A 20,811-nucleotide genomic window follows, 5' to 3' on the forward strand; every position below is an offset into this window, starting at 1 on the left:
AGAGAGAGAGAGAGAGAGAGAGAGAGAGAGAGAGAGAGAGAGAGAGAGAGAGAGAGAGAGAGAGAGAGAGAGAGAGTTGTTTCTTTAATCTTGAGGAACCAGTTGGACAACAGGCTAATCTCAATGGGATACTTTGCAAGGAGAAATTATGCATTAACAGTCTTTTAGAAAGTGTAACTATAATGTGACAGCATTTTTCATGAAGTCGAAGAGCCAAGTAGTTGAACCAGAAGCGAGGATCCGGAATTTACATTAAGAAATCTATGATGTGATAGGCACGAATTAGCAGGGATGGATTATGGAGTCAGGAGTGTGGTGCTGGAAAAGCACAGCAGGACAGGCAGCATCGAAGGAGCAGGGAATTTGACTCTTCTGTAAAAAGCGTATCATCAGGAATGAGGCTGGGGGGAAGGTAACTAAGACCTCAATAGGTAATGGAGATGGTAGTGAAGATGATAATTTGGAGGGGAGGGTGGTGCAGATAGGTGGGAAGGCAGATGCACAGATGGGACAGGTCATGAGCACTGTGCTGAGTTGGAAGGTTGGAGCTGGGCAATGGTGGGGGAGGGGAAATGAAGAAACTAATGAAATTCAATTGATGCCATGTCATTGGAGGGTCCTGAGGTGGAAGATGAGGCATTCGTCCTCCAGGCGTCGGGAGGAAAGGGAGTGGCGACGGAGGAGGCACAGGACCTGCATGTCCTCTGCAGAGTGAGAAGGAGAGTTGAAAGTGTTTGGCGACAGGTTGGTTGTGGGGGTGTCACAGAGATCTTCTCATTTTTGGAGCCAGACCGAAGCGGTTGACTGTCGACAGGGAATCTTTAAAGATTGTACGCATACAGGCCAGCAGACCATTGTAGTTTCCACTAGTTTGCGGACTCAAGATAGCACATGATGCCGACTCAGCCTGAATCTGATAAGAGAACTCATGGCTGGCATTCAGAAGGTTGTGGATCTTGGAAATTCCACCAACAGCTGGTTTCGAACAATTAAATTGTTTAAAACTCCGACAGAGTAAGGGTACAACGTCAGTTCAGGTCTCTTATATGTAGCAGCTCATTGTACTAAAAGGTTCAGGAGAAAGTGAGGACTGCAGATGCTGGAGATCAGAGCTGAAAATGTGTTGCTGGAAAAGTGCAGCAGGTCAGGCAGCATCCAAAGAACAGGAGAATCTGAAAAGTCGATTCTCCTGTTCCTTGGATGGTGCCTGACCTGCTGCGCTTTTCCAGCAACACAGTTTCAGCTCAAAAAGGTTCAGGCCAAGCTTGATCGTGAAATTGTTTGAGAAAGATCCAGCTTGATTGGCTCAACATTCTTCAATTAGAAAAATGGCTGCCTGAGTAATGTTCTAATTAAATACTGGCAATGCTTTCAGGTAGCTTATATAATTGAATCCCTGCCATATGGAAATGTAGCATTCGGCCTATCGAGTCACACCGACCGTCCGAAGAGAATCGCGCCCACAGCCATCCTGTAACCCTGCAATTCCCATGGCCAACCCAACTACTGGGCAATTTAGCGTTGCCAATCAACCTAACCTTTACATCTTTGGACTGTGGGAGAGAACCGGAGGACCAGAAGAAAACCCATGCAAGCGTGGGAAGAATATGTAAACTCCAGGCACACAGTTGTCTAAAATTGTAATAAAACCTGATCTCTGGTGCTGTGATTCACCGTGCTGCCCAGGCTGTAGAGAATATCAAAGGGACCAAGAAACAATTCAATGATGCTGAATGCCCCATCCAGTGCCTTAGTTTTACGTGTAAAAGTAGAAGCAGATATTAGGAGGCTGTAATGCGAAGAAATCATCAAACCAGTCCAGTTTGCAGAATGGGCGTGATTGGTCATACTAGTCATGAGTCACAACGGTTCAGTTTTCAAACAATGAGCTGATTTTCAGAGTTGGATAAAAACTCAATCCCTCAAATAGAGCACTTATATGCAAAATTGATGGGGTGTTGTACTTCACAAAGCTGAAAGGAAACTTGCATGAAATGCAACTGGATAAAGATGCCCACAAGTATGCGAAAATGACTATCCACACGGGTTTGTATTCATATATGAGACAGCTTTTTGAGGTATCATCTGAGACTGCTGCTTATACCTGCCAGAGCTCCCTGATTGGCCCAATTTAAAGGCATCGACATGGGATCTCATACTCAATGAGATCCACCTGACCCTTGTTCCAATCACTACAATTTCCTAAAATCGAATTTGATTGGCATGTGAGAATAGTTTCATACCAAGCATCATCCAATAGTCTGTCAGAAAGAACCATCCAAACTTTGAAGGCAGGCTTAAAGAAACAGCCGAAAGCTGTATTTGGTAACCATCTGTCCCAGTTCCTGTTCGATTATAGGACCAAACCGTATGAAGTAACAGGAACAGCTCTTGCAGAGTTGCTAATGGGGAAAAAAAATCCACAGCAGGTTAAGCCTCATCTTCCTGGACCAGAGGGAGCGAATGAAACGGCTTCAGGAACTCCGGTGCTGGACACATGACTCCTCTAAGCGAGAGAGAGAGTTTACTTCAGAGGGTGAAACTTGGTGTTGAAACCAGGGGAAGGGCTCTACATGGGTAAGAGGCGTGATCCTGTGACGTACAAATTTTGGGTAGGAGATGCAATTCTGAAAAGCACAGTGACCACAGGAAAGCAGCAACCTCACAAATGGGCCAGGAGAAAACTTACCCCACACCCTTAGACTATCTATCAAGGCTGTCAGTAGCCGTGAATTCTCCCCCTCTGCCTATCCTCGCAGAAATCTCTCAGGATGAGATGAAGACGGCACATGATGCAGCCTCAACGCTGCTACCACCCTAGAAAGATGATAAATTTCTTCCAAGACACTCCGGGTGAAAGAGGCTGGCTATGGTCTGGTATCGAAGTCAGAGTCAGAGGGAGAAGCAACAGGAAAACGCCCGAGGAGAAGCAACAGGAAAAATAACAGGCCTATGTCCCAGGACTGAGGGAAGGTGGGACACAGTGTTTGGAATGCGGTCAGCCAGGTGGACCTGACTGAATATAAACTCCCTGATTGGGACTGTTGACCTGGTCCGATCAGGGCGTCCTGGCTGACAGAGGGGCAGAGGTTCTATTCATTCTCGGCTCTGGGGACTTGAATAGCAACCTCATAGAGTTATTTCACTCGCTTTCCGACATTCAAGCACCCGAATCCATCTGCACTGAATCACTCTGAAATTTCTCTTCATTGAGATAATAAGTTGCCTTCCTATTCTTAGTGGAAGTTTTGTTTCTGCTGTTGAACTCAATTGCCAATATCCATTGAGGGTGTTTCAGTCCAACCAACTGAACAAGGAACTGCAGTGGACCTGTATTCCTAAATGCCTTCCACTCATACATCAGGCACGATAAGCAGCCAAACCTCCAGTCTGTTATATAACCTGCAAATGAACACCCATCAGCGCTCTCCGACACATAATTTCACTTCCTCAATCCCCCTCTCCCACTGTGCTCCACTGAACATGACATTTACAGAATGGGAACTTGTTGCCCTACAGCGGCCACTGCTCAAAATGGTGCCAGCACTCGTGCTGTTTGCAGTGGCCCCCAGGGAACGGGGCCTGACTGGAACATTTCTCGGAAACAGTGTCGAAACAGCAATTCAGCTATTCTGCCTGTGACTGCAATTCCCTTTTCTCTTTCAGAATCAAACAACAAATGCACTTAACTTTCCGAGAGACTGCCAATGTGAAAATCAGCACATTACAAGCAGTCGACTCTGCAAGGATGGAAAGCTGGTGTGCAGTTGCATCAAACAATCAGGAAAGGTCGAAAGATATTCTGTTGCATTATGATCGGAATTGAAGTAAGAGTGGGGCGGTTATGCTTCAGTTACACAGGAGACTAATGTTTCTGCACCTGCAGTACTATGCAGAAATGTTCACCGTCCTTATAATGGATGCAGGAGATGGGTCACACACAACACCTGTTATTTCTGTGCTTGTAACCTGTTAAGTTACCTCTGTTCTATCTCTGTTCACAAATGCTACCAGGCCTGCTGAGTTTCTCCATTACTTTCTGTGTTTATAAACTGTAACATTAACTCTCTATCCACAGATGTTGCCAGACCTGTTGAGTTTTTCCAGCACTTTCTGTGTTTGTTTCAGATCTCCAGCATCCCACAGTTTTTGTGTAAATGAATACTGCAACTCAGATCATAGCATTCCTGATGCTGTACCGGACCAGTTGTAATTAAAAGTACTGAGTGCTGTAAAATAAAATGAGATGGGTCAGTAGCACCAGTATACAGGTGGAAATTTCAGATTAAAACTTTTAGACTGTGCCCAAAAGTTGTTACATGAAAATTTGTGCTGTCACAATGTTATCTCCTGAATCGCAAGTGTGAGCACAAGCGATACAATTAACAGAAACAGAAGTGAGAGAGAGAAAAAGAAAACAGAGTTAACGTTACAGATCATAAATGCAGAAAATGCTGGGGAAACGAGGGAGATAGGAGACACAGTAGGAAAAAGGAGGGAACGTATTTGGAGGCAGAATGGCTGGACGAGATCCGAAATGAGCATTGGCATTCACTAAGGACAACGGATATGGAGGAGATAGTGAGATTTGCGTGGACCATACTAAAATGCTCCGATCAATAAAGAAGTTACGTGTTTCTTGAAGAGCATTCCGGTGGATAAATCCTAAGGGCCCTTTAATACCTACCCCAAAGTCCGATGGCATCTAACCTAGATTATTGAGAGAGGCAAGACAGGGAATTTTCTGGGGCCTTGACTAAGATCTTTGCATCCTCGCTCGTCAACGGAGAGGTCCTGGAGAACTGGCAAGTAGCTAATGTTGTTCCTTTGTTCAAGAAAGAAAGTAGGGATAATGCCGGAAACTATAGATAAGTAAAACTCACATCAGTGGTTTGGAAGATACTGGAGAGAGTTCCAAGCGATAGCATGCGTGCATATTTGGAAAAGCATAGCCTAATCAGGGTCAGTCAGTATAGTTTTGTGCGGGCCATCTCATGTCTTACTAACGTGATTGAATTTTTCAAGAAGGTGACAAAGGTGATAGATGAGGTTTGACCTGTGGATGTTATTTACATAAGTTTTAGTAAGGCTTCCAGCAAAGTCGCTTTTGGTTGGCTCATCCAGAAGATTAAGATTCATGGGATCCATAGTGACTAGTTTGCGTGTATTCAGAATTGGCTTGCCCAAAGAAAACAGAGGGTAGTTGTGGTAGGGTGTTTTCAGGCTGGAGGTCCGTGACTAGTGGTGTTACATAGGGATCTGTATTAGGATCTCTGGTGTTTTGATTACATAAATGATTTGAATTGAAGTGTAGATGGATGGGTCAGTAAATTTGCAGATGATACAAAGATTGGTGGAGTTATGGATAGTGTAGAAGGCTGTCATAGGATACAGCGGGATACAGATCAGTTGCAGATGTTGGCAGAGAAACGGCAGATGGAGTGTAATCCATGTAAATGTGAGGTGCTACACTTTGGGAGACCAAATGTGAAGGAAAATCATTCACCACTGAGGTACAGAGAGATCTTGCATTTCAAGTCTGTGGCTCGCTAAAAGTAGCCTTGCAAGTAGATAGGGTGTAAAGAAGGCGTTGTCATGCTTTCCTTTATTGAATGGGTAATTGAGTACAAGAGTCAGCGTGTAACGTTGCAGCTTCATAAGACAGTGGTTCGGCCTTACTTAGAGTATTGTGTTTATTTATATTCGCAAAGTTGCAGGAAAGATGTGGAGGATTTAGAAGAATACAGAAGAAGGTCACCAGGATGCTGCCTGGATTTGAAGGAATGAAATATAATGAGAGGCTAGAAAAACTTGGATTGTTTCCGCTTGAGCAGTAGAGGCTAAGGAAAAGCTTTTTTGAAACATATAAAATTATGCATTGCATAGATAGGGTTGACGGTCAGAATCTTTTTACCCAGAGTTAAGATTTGTGATGCTGGGGGCATAATTGAAAGTGAAGGGGGGACGTTAAAAGGAGATGTGAGGGGCAAGTTGTTTTTACAAAAAGAGCGATAGGAGTCTGGAACGCACTGCCAGAGATGGAGGTTGAGGCAGGCATAATAAGGGCATTTAAGGGAATTTTTAGATAAGCATTTGAGAATTCAAGGAATGGAGTCACACGGACCAAGAGCAAGCTGGAGGGATCAGTTTCATTTGTTGTTCAGTTTGTCATAACATCGGGGGGCAGAAAGGCCTGTAGCAGTGCTGTGTTCATTTTTGTTATCCGCTTTTGGTTATAAACGATGAACGTGCCAGAGAAACTCAGTGTGAAACAGAGTTAACATTTCGAGTCCAGTGACCCTTCTTCAGAACTGAATGGTATGGGGAAAATGGTGTTTGTAATACTCTCAATAGAGGAAGTGAGAATGGAAAAGGTGTCTGCTGTTGCAAAGGACAAAGGGGTTGTTAATTCTGGTGAAAGGGGAAAAGAAATATAAATTGGATGGATATTAAGGTGGGGGACTGGAGAGTCTCTCTGTAATGGTAGGCTGTACGACTTTTTTTGCTTTCACTTTCTCCAGCGATTTATGTTTTAATCATGGATGATACTGTTTTAATGACAGAAAGAGACATGACAATATATCATCTCCATGCCAGCTGCAGAGGTATATTCAGTCCCGGTCCTTGCTGTTAAACTCAGACAAAGCTCATTCCAATGACCAAAGGAACGGGCTCAAGATTCTTTAGTACTGTGCCACAACCTGCTTTAAAATTCCTAGTGACCAGGTAAGAGTCCGATACTGGACAGCTACATGGACTGGAATCGTAGAGTTTGACAGCATGGAAACAGCTCCTTTGTCCCAACTCATCCATCCAGCCATATTTCCCAAACTGAACGAGGTTCATTTGCCTGCATTTGGTGTATATCGTTTCTCTCTCTACACAGATGCTGTCAGACCTGATGTGTTTCTTCAGGAGTCCCTGTGTCTACAACCTGTAACACTAACTCTGTTGCTCTCTCTCTCACTCTCTCTCTGCACAGACGCAATCAGACCTGCTGAGATTCTCCAGGACTTCCTGTGTTCATATTTCTAACGTTAATTCTGTTTCTCCCTCTCTCTCTCCGCACAGCTGCTGCCAGACCTGCTGAGTTTCTACAGGACTTCCTGTGTTTATAACTTAACGTTAACTCTGTTCCTGTCTGTCTCCGGACAGATGATACCAGACCTGCTGATTTTCTCCAGCAATTCTTATTTTACCTTTCTTTCCAGAGCAGTGCTGTCCCAAAATCATTGCTAAGAAGTACAGGTTGGCCTTGGAGGGAGTACAACATAGGTTGGCAAGAATGGGACCTGGACTTCAGGTTGATTTGGGCGTTAAATTCTGAGGAGATATTACACAAATAGGTTTGGTTTATCCAGAATCTCGACGGTGCAGGGTTGATCTGATCGAAGATATTGACAGGAAAAGAAAGGGTGGATAAGGAGAAGCTATTTCCACTTTTTGGGGACGTGGAAAGGGTATAGTGTGAGACTTATGACTGGACCATTGAGGAGAGATGTTAGGAAACACTTACACACCACAATGGCTGGGAGAGATTTGTAACTCTCTTCCATAAAAGGAATGGATCCTGGACCAGTTCTGAATTTTCAATCCGAGATTGATCAATGTTTGTTTAACAACGATATGAAGGCGATAGGGGCCAAAGGCAGTTATGTGGAAATAGGCGACAGAACAGCCATTGAATGGCAAAACAGGCTAGAGGGGCTGAATTGCCTACTACTGTTTGTGTGAAAGGAACTGATTACTTGGAAATGCAAGCACAGTATGGAGCGAGCAACCACCTTTTGCTGTTTCTAATCTTACTGACTTCTGTTACAGGTAAATGTGAGAGAGCAAAGGCATTGATGTAGCAGGCACGAGGTCACACTGACTTGGAAACTGCTGTGCTACCAAACCGCGTCGGAAATGTCGCAGATCTCCGTGCTTCTCATCCTCTGTAAGTGTGTGTGACCGAGGAAACTTTTCCTGACAAACCTGTTTTGTTCTCCGATCACACGTGGTTACATTCTGCAGCATATTACCATGCACTTCCTTCTCAGTTCGTGGAAAGCAGGAGTTGATTACTGTGGCCAGCAAAAAAAACCAACTTTGCAGAAATCAGTAATGAAAGGAGTTGGGATCTTGGATGGTAGCATTTCCCGAGAGACAGAGAAAGAGAGAGAGAGAGATGGGGTGGGGGGTGGGGGGGTGGGAGGGGAGAAGAATGAACATTTCAGGTTATTATGATTTGTGAAATAATATTCAATCTGCTCTGAAATGGATACAACTTACACACACATGTGCACTATTCTCAGAAAATGTCAGGAGAATTTCAGAATCTCGCAAAGGGATGTATAATCTTCAATAATGTAGAGCCGATATATCTCACTGAGCAGTGAATGGAAATGCCATTTATTTTCCTCAACAATAGGACATTTAGCAGTCTGTTGCCTTGAGAGCTGGAGCGTTTCAGTGATGGTGAGAGATTAGATATAGTTGGGTTGTTTTCATTAGAGCAGAGGAGATTGAGAAGTGGGTTCGGGTTGGGGTGGGACATGATGTATAAATGATTAGGGGGATAGAGAGGGTAGACAGGTAAAAAGCCTTTCCCATTGATGGTGGGATCAGAACGGCTATGGGGTTCAGACGGAATGAATAGATTGAAGTTAAGGGGCAGGAGGTTTAGATGTGATCTGAGGCAAAGATGAGGGTGGTGGGGAATCTGGAATTCACTGCCTGTAAGGGAGCTTCGATGTGCACTTAGCGAAACTGAATCTATGTGCCAAGTGCTGGGAAAATGTGATTCGAGGAAAAGTCAGGTAATTGCTTTTGACCGCACAGATTTGATGGGCTGAAAGATATTTTCTGCACTGTGGACCTCTCTGACTCTGAACCTAGATTGAAGATGGTCCTCTTGTGAAATAACTTTAAACACAACGGAGTTTGTGTAAGCTCCTCGAAACTGTTCAGAGATGTTCTGAAAACAACCCTGCTGTCATTGTCGCCCCTTGTCTCTAAGCTAGAAGCTTTAGTGTTGAGGTTATTGATGGATCTTGACTGACTTTAGGTGTTTCTAAGAATTCTTCCAAGGCAATAAACGCAAAATCAGTGAACTGGATTTCTTTTGCAGTAATCTTCCCAAACATAATTTATTTTTCAAATCTTAAAATTATGGGGACATTTAGTCTTTTCAGATAAATGACATAGGAATCTGAGCGCAGAGAAAACAGGAGGCGAAAATGAGTGGACAAGAAATACACAGAAAGGTACAAAGCAAAATTTGCTCTGTGTGAGATAAGGGCGAGAAAACAATAGGGTCGTCATGCAGTTCATATCAATTCATATTTCTGCCTCCACATCAATAAGACTGAACAGTCAACAGTTTCCATTGAGTTACAGACAGGATATGTGCTATTTCTCTGTTGCTGCTCCACTTACATTGCTTTGACATTGTCTTTACTTTGCTATTTCCAGGACACTGACAGACATAATGACATTTGCATTTCAATTCCCTTCTGTTTTCTAGTGAACGTTGCTCTCCGTGGGAAGACTCTAGGTAGGAGTCAACTACAAATTTCTTGAATAATCGTTTGGGAACCTGAAGTCGTGCTGTGCATATCTTTTGAGCGACCTTTCCCTAACATGCAACAATTGGGACATTATCCCTGTCTTCCTCGATTGGAGTTGTAATCATTTTGGCAGGGTGAACAGAAGATTAGTGCATTATTTACATGGTGATAAATGGTGATAAACTGCAGAGAGCTGCAACACAAAAGGGATTTGGTTGGGAGTGGACGGTGTTTGAACGATCTTGTGCATGAATCACAGAAAGCTGTTCTTATGTCGCCATAGCCTTACCAAATCATAGGGACCTATATTCCAGAACAACAAATTGGAATATGGATGGTACTGTCTCTTTTTGTTTTGATGGACGTCAGGGTTAAACGGTTCCTTGTACAGATCAGAACTAACTATGATAAGTATTTTTACAAATATAAATGGGCGTTAACTTAATTTCTGGGCTTAACTTCCATAATAAGAGATAGAACAATCATTAGAGAGGATCTATTGGTGGCGATTTAACCTGAGGGTTACCAGACCTCAAACGAGGGAAGAGTTTGAGAAGGAAACTCCTTCATGGTAACCTCGAAATGAGAATTGAACCCACGTTGTTGGCATTACACTGTTCTGTAGACCAACAAACTAGCCAACTAAGATAAATCGATTCCTACAGAAAGCTCGTTAATCAGGATGGGAGAAGGAAATGTTGATCCTTATTTAAAGGGAGTATGAGTATAAGAATAGGGAAGTCTTTCTGAAACTGTCCAAAGGGCTGTGGAGACCAGACCTGGAGCATTGTGAGCAGTTTTGCTTCCCTTATTTGCCGATAGAGAGAGTTTCATGAGAGGCAGTTCAGAGAAGGTTCACTGGGATGATCTCTAGCATGCAGGGCTTCGCTTATGGACAAAGGGTAAACAGAGTGGACTCTACTCACAGGAGTTTGGAGGAATGTGAGGTGATCGCACTGAAACATACAGAGGATCAATGCTGAGAGGATTTCCCCCTTCATGGGACTGTCTGGGAGTAGAGGACATGGTCTCAGAATAAATGGGCACCAGTTGAAGGCTGACATGGGGAGGAATTTCTTCTCCCAGAAGGTTGTGAGTCCTTCGAATTCCTCGTCACGGAGAGCTGTGGGGGAGGGGTGAAGAAGGTGGTGGTGGCAGAGTCACTGTATATATGGAAGGCCGAGATAGATTGATAATTGTCATTTGGGGAATGAAGGGAATAGGCAGCAAAGTGAGGGATATTAGAACAGCCACAATCTAATTAGATGATGCAGCAGGTTTGAGGGATTGAATGACCTGCTTGTATTCTTATAGTCTTAAATATGAGTAGGAAGGCAGTGTTAATGATTGATGAACTCATAGATAAGATTGGTCAGACAGTAAATGAAGTTTTTAATGGAATTGGTACAGGGCATTCATTTAAAAAGATTTGGGAAGTTAAACATAAAATGCCATATTACAAATCCACCAGCAATATTGAAGGTGATGGCCCTGACAGACAATGGCAGTGAGTGTTGACACAATATATTCCAAAACAACAATGTGGAAAATGGACGGTGCTGTCTCTGTTTTTTGGATAGGACGTGGGTATTAAACAGTTCCTTGTACAGTTTAGAACTTGCTATTGTACGCATTATTATAATTATAAATGGGCATTAACTTCAGTTCTGGGCTTAACTTCCATAATAAGAGATCAGAACACTTCACAATGTAGCCAACAAGGAGGACAGTGAAGGAGAATAATAGAGGGAAACATGGACAGACTATATTGGGCAGGTACACGAGAAGTTAAATTTAATTCGCTCATGAGAACGGATGTTGCTGGTTGGGTCCAGCATTTATTGCCGCCTCCCTGGCTGCTACCTTGAGAAGGTGGTAGTGAATGCTTTCTTGAATTACTGTAGTCCCAATGGATAGAGCTAAAATGCGCTTGGAGAGGGATTTCCAGGAATTTGTCTGTATTTGACACTGAATGTACAGCCAATTTTCCAAGTCGGGATGGTGAATGGCTCGGAAGGGAACCTGCAGGGGATGGTGTCCCCATGTACCTGAATGCAAATGGGGATGTGTTTGAGGAGCTAAGATGAATTTCTGCAGTGGTTCTTATAGACCGTAGACACTGCTGCTACTCCTAAAGATCAAGGACTTTTCTTTGCGTTTATCACCAGGAGAAGGGAAAGATATTGAATGATCATTTTGAGTTAGTTTTGCTATGGAGTAAGAAATAAAATCGAGAGAATACAGAGTAATAAACTCTGATGTTTCTAAAACAGTTCCCATTACAGAAGAGAATGTTCGGGATGTCTTAGAGAATACAAAGGTGGATAAATCTCCTGAACCTGATTCAATGTATGGCAGAGTGTTGTGGAAAATAAAGAGGTTAATTACAAGGTCTCTAGCAGAAATATTTGCACCATATATGACGATGGGTCAGGTGCCTGATGAATGGAGGGTGGCTCATGCTGTACCTTCGTTTAAGAAAATTTGTAAGCAGAAACTGGGAAACTCTAGACTTGTGAATCTGACTGCAGTTATCGGTAAATTGTTGGAGGCGATTCTAGAAGAAAGGATATGTGGTCATTTGGAGAGGCATCAATTGATTAGGGATCATCAGCATAGTTTTGTGTGAGAAAAAAATCATCACAAATTTGACTGAGTTTTCTGAAGAAGCTAACAAACAGACTGATGAGGACAGTGCTATTGATGTTGTTTATTTTCATGTCAGTAAGCCTTTGACAAGGTTCAGTATGGCAGAATAATTATCAACGTTACATCACATAAGATTCAGGGTGAGCTTCCCAACTGGATACATAGTTATCTTTCTAACAGAAGATAGAGTGTCACGGTAGAAAGTTGCTTTTCAGACTGGAGGCATGTCACCAGCGGCGTTCCACAAGGATCGGTTCCAAATCCTCTTTTGTTTATCATTTATATGAATGGTTTGGATGAGAATATAGAAGGAATGATTAGCTTGTTTGCAGATGACAATAAAACCGGCGGCATAGTCGAAGTGAATAAGGTTTTCCAAGATTACAAACAAATCTTGAATAAATGGGTCAATGGGCTGAAAAGTAGCAGATATGGAGGACAGATTTACAGACTCGGAGGCACATTTTTACGGTGAGAGGAGAGAGTTTGAAAAAAGATGAAAGAGGCTACCTTTTCTCCACGGGTGGTTTTTTGACTCTGAGATGAATTTCCTAAGGAAGTAGTAGGAGTGGGTCAAATTATGTTTAAAAGACATTTGGATAGATACATTAATCGGAAATGGAGGGACTTGTTTAGTTTGGGATTATGTTCGGCATGGACTGGTTGGACCGAAGGGTGTATTTACATGCTGTAAGACTCTGTGACTTTATACTGAGTATCGCTGGTGGAGGGAGTGGATATTTAGATGTGGTGCCAATCAAATAGGGACGGTCTTGTCCCTGGATTGCATGGAGCTTTTGGAGTATTGATGGATCTCCAGCAATTTAGGCCAATGGGGAGTACTCCATCACACTCCTCAGTTGTGCCTTTTCCATGGTGGACAGGCTTTTGGAGAGAATCAGGAGGTGAGTTACTTGCTGCAGTGCTGCTGCCTCATAGTGCCAGGACCCCAGCTTCGATACTCCCCCTCGGGCTACTGTCTGATGGAGTCTCCTTTGGGTGCTCCGGCTCCTTCCACAATTCAAAGATGAGCAGGTTAGGTGAATTAGCCATGCTAAATTGCCCAAAGTGTTCAAAGATGTGTAATTTTGGTGCTTTAGTCCGGGGTAAGTATAGGGTAATCGGTTAGGGGAATGGGTGGGATACCTTCCGAAGGTTAGTGTGGACTTGTTGGCCCAAATGACCTAATTCCACATTATACATGATGATAATCCGTGCAGTTAAATCATCCAAACAGTAAATTAACTGATGTCTGTCAGTGATTGGCACTTTGAAAATCGAACCATACCAAGCTAATTGTTCTCATCACAGAAATAATGCATCAAGTACATAGCCGCACTTGGATTATTGCATCCAATTCTAATCACATCATTTCGGGACGAATGCAGAAGCTCTGGAAAGGATCCAGAGGACATTTAGTAGGATGTTGCCTGGTATGGATGGAAGGTCTTATGAGGGCAGGCTAAGGGAGTGGAGGCTTCTTTCGTTAGAGGGAAGCAGGTTGAGAGATAACTTAACTCAGACATATAAGTTAATCAGAGGGTTAGGTAGGGTGAACGGATGGAGATGGCTGGCACGAAGGGACATAGCTTTAAAGTGATGGGTGGAAGATGTACGACAGATGTCACAGGTAGTTTCTTTACTCGGAGAGTAGTAGGAGAGTGGAACTCCCTGCTGCAACAGGAGCAAACTCGCCAACATTAAGTGCATTTAAATAGTCATTGGATAAACATATTGATGAAAATGGAACTTTGTTGGATTGATGGGCTTCAGGTTGGTTCCACAGTTCAGCACTATATCAAGGGCTAATGTTGTATATTCTATGCTCCACGTAATCCAGGATTAGATGCCACCAAAATTCAGCAAATTCAAACCTTTTTGTCTTGACTGCATCGTTTGATCATTAGCCAATTTGAACTGGGCTATTGAGGTTGAACTGCGTTGCATTTATTGCAGTGAGAGTTCAAAATATACAATGATTGGATTAACCTTTCCGCTTCTATATCTTTCTTCAGGTTTTGGAAGTCCTGTGCTTTACATATACCCCTCAAGTAGGTTTGTAAAAGAAGGAGAGACTTTAAAATTGGAATGTGGGGAAGATAATGCAAGAGCTGTTTATTGGTACAAAAATGAAGAGCAATTCACTCAAACACAGAGCAATGTTTATGAAATACTCGCGAACAGTGAAACTGGCGGATCTTATTCCTGCAAAAGACATTACGAATTGTTCAAGAGTGCACCTGTTGTAATTGTCATCATTTGTAAGTGAACTTTTTAAAAAATTCCTTCACAGGACGAGGGTGTCACTGGCTAGGCCAGTATTTATTGCTCATCCCAGAGAGCAGGTAAGAGTCAGCCACTTAGCTGTGTAGTCCAGTTTGACTCTGATTTCCACTGAAACACTGCGTGCAAGTGGAGTGCGTATTGATGTAATGATTTTTCTGAGTTCCCAGATCACTTTCAACCAAACACGCATGTTTCAGCATGAATAAGTTACGTAAGGTTAGGTATCTGAAATGGGAGTTGGTAATTTCAGATGAGGAGAGGTTGAGTAGGTTGGGCCTGCATACATTCGAGCTTAGAAGAATGAGAAGCCACTTATTGAATGTACTTAGAGGGACCTGACAAGGTGAGATGAGGAGACAGGCTGTTTCCCCTTACCTTGGAGAGTCTGGAACCAGACGGGCTTCGTCTCAGAATGAGAGGGCTGCACATTAAAGACAGAGAGGAGGAGGAATTTATTCTCTCGAAAGGCAGTAAATCTATGGAATTCATTACTGCAGAGGGCTTTCGATGTTGGGCCATTCACACCCATCACCCTCAGTGTCAAGCAATTCTCTACGTCTCCTGCCTTTCATTTTAAACACCCCCCCACCCCTTGTTATTTCTCTTCAACTACAGGGAACACCTGCTCCCCATCTCCCACTGTCCTTATACTTCATAATCTTATGCATATCAGGTGGCATGGTGGCTTAGTGGTTAGCACTGTTGCCTCATAGCGTCAGAAATTCGGCTTTGATTCAATTGACAAGCGACTGAAAGTGTGGAGTTTGTACATTCTCCCTATGCCTGCGTGGGTTTCTTCTGGGTGCTCAGGTTTACTTTCCCAAGCCAAAACCGTGCAGTTTAGGTGCATCAGTCTCGGGTAAATGTGGAGTTATAGGGGAATAGATTTTTACAGTTACTCTTCGGAGGGTCAGTATGGAATTGTTGGGCCGAAGGTCCTGTTTCCACACATTAGGGATTCTACGATACCCTCTCAGCCTTCTCTGCTTCAAAGAAAACAACCTGATCTTATCCAGACTCTCTTCATTGCTGCAATTTTCCCCATCCCAGGCAACATCCTGGTGAATCTCCTCTGCACGCCCTCCAGTGCAATCACATGCTTCCTATAGTTCAGAGGCTGGGACTATGCACAGTGCTCCAGGTGAGGCCTCACCAAAGTCCTGTGCAGCTCCTACATCACCTCCTTTTGTTAGAACTGTATTTTGTTGTGTTTAAATCTCATTTGGTGTCCACCTTTTGTCGCATTTCTTTTGCAGTTTCCAAAGAAACTCTAAGTCTGGAAGCTAAGTGGCCACATGTTCTGAGGTACGAGAAGATTGTAATGAACTGCCGTACGCCATACCAGACCTGGTGGGGACAAAAGCATTTCCAGTGGTTTCGGAATAATGAGTTGATAAAAGAAACGGAAGATGATTCATTCACCATAGAAAGTGCAGAATATTCAGATGAAGCACCTTATCGATGTGAATTAACAATTTACTATAGAAAGTGGGTTTCGAACAATCTAACCATCACAGTATCAGGTTGGTCATTCCATTGTTTAGTTAATGCCAGTGAATGATTTGATGATTATATGCTGCATCTGTGTAAGCTGCTTTTGACAGAACCCTCCCAGTGATGGATACTCGAGGATAGGAGCAGGATGCTTAATCACTGACCTTCCCTCCATCATAAGATCAAAAGTGGGGATGTTCACTGATGATTGCACAATGTTCAGCATCATTCTCCACTCTTCCGATATTGATGCAGTCCGTGTTCAAATGAACAAAGTCTATATAATATCCAGAGTTGGTATGACGAGTGGCAAGTAACATCTGTGCCACACAAATGCCTAAAACGGTCATGAATAATAGTAGTCTCTCTAACCGTCACCCACTAGACATTCAATGATGTTGCCATTGTCAACATTCTAGGGTTTCCCACAGACCAGAAAAAAATATCAACTGGAATGAGCATATAAACACAGCAGCTCCAAGAGCAGGTCAGAGGCTGGGAATTCAACAGTAAATAACTTACTTCCTGACTCCTTGAAGCCTGTCGACCATCAACAAAGCACCAGTCAGGACTGTGATAGAGTACTTCCCACTTGCCTGGATGGATGCAGCTCCAACATGACTCGAGAAGCTCGATACTATCCAGGGACAAGGCCGCCTCCGCTTGATTGGTACAACAACCAATACCTCCACCTTCATTTCTCAGTAGGAGTAGTGTGTAAAATCGATACGATGCACTGCAGAAAGTCACCAAAGATCCTCAAACAGAATTTCCCAAACTCAGACCACTTTCATCTATAAGCTCAAGAACAACAGATATATGGGAATACCACCCTTCAACAAGTAACAATCTGAGGCACTCACCATCCTGACGTAGAAATAATTCAGCCATTCCTTCAATGTCACTGAGCCGAAATCGTGGAAATCCCTCCCAAACAGCTTTGAGGAATAACCTTCAGCTAATGGCTCGTAGTGGCTCAAAAAGATAGCTCACCACCAGCTTCTCGAGGAGGCAACTTGGGAGAGACAATAAAATATTAGACAGCCAGAAACACCAATGGCCCATGAGTGAATGGAAAATGTTTTGCTGTAATTGTCCATGGTGCAACCACACCCTGGATTTTTGTGTGTGCTATATGGATCCCCATATCTGACGAAGTATTGTTTTGTCTCATTAGCTTGATTGAATTTGTAAACTGAGTAACTAAAAAGAGTGATGAAAACAGAGTGTTTGACATTGTTGATTTGGACTTCAGTGAAGGTTTCATGTGGTAGAACAATTAGAAACACTCTGTCACTTAGGATTCAGGGAGAGCTTGCCAGTTGGATACAGGTTCGTCTTCATGGTAGGCAACAGTACGTGATGATGGGATGCACGTAACCAGCGGTGTTCAATAGGGATCGGTGATGCGTCCACTTTATGTAAATGACTTGGATGAGAAAAAAATGATGCATTTTTTGCACATTTGCAGATGTCACACAAACTGGTGGTAACATCGATAATGAAGAAGGTTATAAAGATTATGAAGACATCTTGATCAATTGGGTCAATGGGCTAAGGAATGGCAGATGGCGTTTAATTTGGATAAATGTGAGTTATTGCATTTTGGTAATGCAAACAATGACAGAACTTGTGCAGTTCGGGGTAATGCCCTTGGTAGTGCTGCAGGGCATAGGGACCTAAAGTTTCAGGTACATAATTCTCTGAAGTAGGCCGGGTGTTTAAGAAGCACGCTTTGCTTCATTGCTCAGACTCTTAAGTATACGAGTTGGATGTTATGTTGAGGTCTTAAAGAGCATTGGAATGCGGTATGCAGTTCTGGAAGGACATTATTCAACTGGATATTGTTCAGAAAATATTTTTCATAATGTTACTATGAATGGAAGGTTTGAGATCTAAAAATAGACTGAAAAGTCGGTGACTTTTTTCCACTGAAGTGTAGCAGGTTGAGTGGTGACTTTATTAAAGTTCATAAACAATGAGAGGCATAGATAAGGTAACTGACGAGGGTCTTTTTCACTCGGGTGAAGAAGTCCAAAACTAAGGGGCATATTTTTAACATGAAAGGTGAAGGATTTAAGAAGGACACGGGGGCAACTGAGAATAGTTCATGTGTGGATTGAACTGTTAGAGCAAGTAATTGATACATGTACAGGTAGATTTTCTTTTCAGAGAGATTTGGGTAAGTTCATGAATAGGGAAGGTTTGGAGGGATATGGCTCAAATGCAAGCAGGTGAGACAAGTTTAGTTAGGAAACATGGTTGGCATGGACTGGTTGGACTGAACAGTTTGTTCAGTGTAGTGTGTCTCTAGGACTGGACAGGGTTAATGCAGAAAGGATGTACCTGATGACTGGGGTGGCGTTTGCAGGAAAACACAGGGGAGTCCAGAACCAGGGGTTGACAGTCTAAATGAGACTGGATTAGACTGAGATGAGGAGAAATGCCTTTTGCAGAGATTTGTATCCTTGCCTTCTATGTCAACACATCAATTCCTATTATTATCCAAATAATTTATCTGCATCAACTATACTTTATGATCGCTATTGCCGACTGAATGCTTGAATCTGAGGTGTGAGTATATCATATAATATCAGTAAGACCTGATACGGATATATCTTGTTGATCGTGCACGATTGTGCTGCTATAATATCCTTTGTCCTTGCCTTTTACACTTACAACTTATTAAATATTCGTATCACTCCTCGTATTGTATCTGCCCATTTGCTTCTCTTCATCTCCACTCACATTTGATGTCAGCTGAGAGAGAAGTATGTTCTAACAGGTATTACGTAACACACTAAGACCATTAAAGTGGCTGAATGACCTCCTGCTGTTCTGTTTTCTTATGGTCTTAAAGTAACTCCTCAGTTAAGGAGAACTAAGCTACAGCCAATACTCAGGTAAGTTAGAAATAAATCAACATAATCAATTTATTTATTCAGACCGGATTGAAGAACATATCGGAGGTGGGTTGACGGAACTATTACTTGAAAATACATTTTGTAAAGACTGTGATAGTGAATATTTTCAGAGTACGTTCTAGTGTAACGACAGCCTGTGGTAAGCTGTAATGATGCAACTTTGCTTTCAATCTTAAATGGAAATGTGACTTTCCATGTTGTCCCTGTTACACCTTTGGAAGGAGAGTCAGTGGAACTGAAATATCGGCACATATATAATTATTGGTATGAAAGGGAATTTATCTTTTATAAAAATGGCAAGAATATTCATTCAGTGAAGTCCACAACACCCGAATATTCGTATCACATTAAAGTAAACAGAACTGAAGACAGTGGATGGTACAATTGCATCATTGACTGGGAAAAATCACGAGAAGTTTTGATTCAGGTTCAAGGTACGTATCCAATTTTGCACAATGTGCACAAGACAGCCAATTCTTCCTAGATCTTAAGTAGTCAATGGAATGGATGTAACAAAGTTTGCAGAAGACATGGAGCTTGTTGGGAAGATGAGTGATGAGGATGACATAACTGGCATACAATGTGGGAGAAATGTGAGATTTTGTGATCTGGCAGGAAGACTACAGGAACTGAATATATTTAAATTATGAAAGAACGTAGAAAGCTACAGAACTGATGGATTGGAGAGTCTCATTTGTGAAACAGAAAAACTGAGTGTCCAAGTTTTTGGTGTGTCATAGGGAAGGCAAATGGTTTTTATTTTGAAGACAATGGAGTTTAAAACTCAGGAGGTTATACTAACCCTCCACAAAGCAATTGTCAGACTGCAGAAGAACGTTATGATCAGTTTTTGGGAAACTTATCTCAAGAAAGATGGACTGGGCATTGGAGGCAGTTCAGAGAAGAATCAGTCAGCTGGTCCCGGGCATGGAGGGACTATCCTCACTGAAGTTTAAAAAATGAGAAGCAAACTTATTGAAGATTCTTAGATGGACTTGACAAAGGAGATGAGGAGAAAGGTCGTTTCCCCTGTCTGGGAGATTCTGCAATCAGAGAGGTATTGACATAGAATAATGGGGTGTCACTAATTGAAGATGGAGGTGAGGAGAAATTCCTTCTCTCTGAGGGAAGTCATTTTGTGGAATTCTTTACCACAAAAGGCTATTGTGGCAGGGTTGTTAAGTACTTTCCAGGTTGAGTGAGAGAATTTTATTTTAAATCAGAGTAATTATGGTGAATAAACGGCAACAAATTGGAGTTGAGGGTGATCGAATCAGACGTAATTTTTTTGAATTGGAGTGCAGACTCAATGGGCTGAATAGCCTACTTCTGTCGCTACATCTTATGCTCGTACAATCTATTAAAAGCAATCTGAGCCTCTTAGAATTAATTTAAAGCTTTCTTAAATAAGGTGACCAATGTGATACACAGTATTGTTGTTGGTCTTCACATGGTGCCACACATGATTGAAGTGATAATCCTGGAGGTAATTGATAACATTCCATTAGGTCGCTATTTGTACTGGTACATTCTCTGAACAGAGAGGTGAACGCAGGTTCACAGAGAAAAGGAGAGAGAGAATGGGACAAGATCCGATAGAAACTTTGGGGGATAAAAGTTGGTATTTGGGTTGTTCCCATCCCAGGATTCCTCAGAAATATAAGAGGCTTGTGTTTAGGGCGAGGCTGAATTGGGTCTTAGGAGACTTAGGGGTAAATTTATAGATGTTTATAGAGTCATGAGCGGCAGAGATAAGGTGGATCACCAAAGTCTTTTCCCGAGAGTAGGGTATTCCAAAACTAGAGGGCATAGGTTTAAAGTGAGGGGGAAAATTGGAAAGGGATCTGAAGGGCAACTTTCTCACCCAGAAAGTGGTGTGTGCAAGGAATAAACTGCCAGAGAAAGTG

The 20,811-nt window shown here is 42.5% G+C and overlaps 1 protein-coding gene across 7 annotated transcripts in view; it reads left to right on the forward strand.

Annotated features, from left to right (window-relative positions):
• LOC122544517 (high affinity immunoglobulin gamma Fc receptor I-like) overlaps positions 1 to 20,811 on the forward strand; it is a 44,846-nt gene that overhangs the window by 2,805 nt on the left and 21,230 nt on the right. For 3 of the 7 annotated variants that reach the window (XM_043683794.1, XM_043683799.1, XM_043683800.1), the window contains exon 1: positions 14,863 to 16,009. In XM_043683794.1, the coding sequence (XP_043539729.1) occupies positions 15,583 to 16,009 (427 nt within the window). In that variant the 5' untranslated portion in view covers positions 14,863 to 15,582. Of the gene's footprint in view, positions 1 to 7,821; positions 7,940 to 9,508; positions 9,539 to 14,862; positions 16,010 to 20,811 lie in introns of those variants that run through there. The other 4 variants (XM_043683795.1, XM_043683796.1, XM_043683798.1 and 1 more) reach the window with 3 other exon arrangements.

Source organism: Chiloscyllium plagiosum, chromosome 50, assembly GCF_004010195.1.
Source record: "Chiloscyllium plagiosum isolate BGI_BamShark_2017 chromosome 50, ASM401019v2, whole genome shotgun sequence".
Taxonomy (NCBI): Eukaryota; Metazoa; Chordata; class Chondrichthyes; order Orectolobiformes; family Hemiscylliidae; genus Chiloscyllium; species Chiloscyllium plagiosum.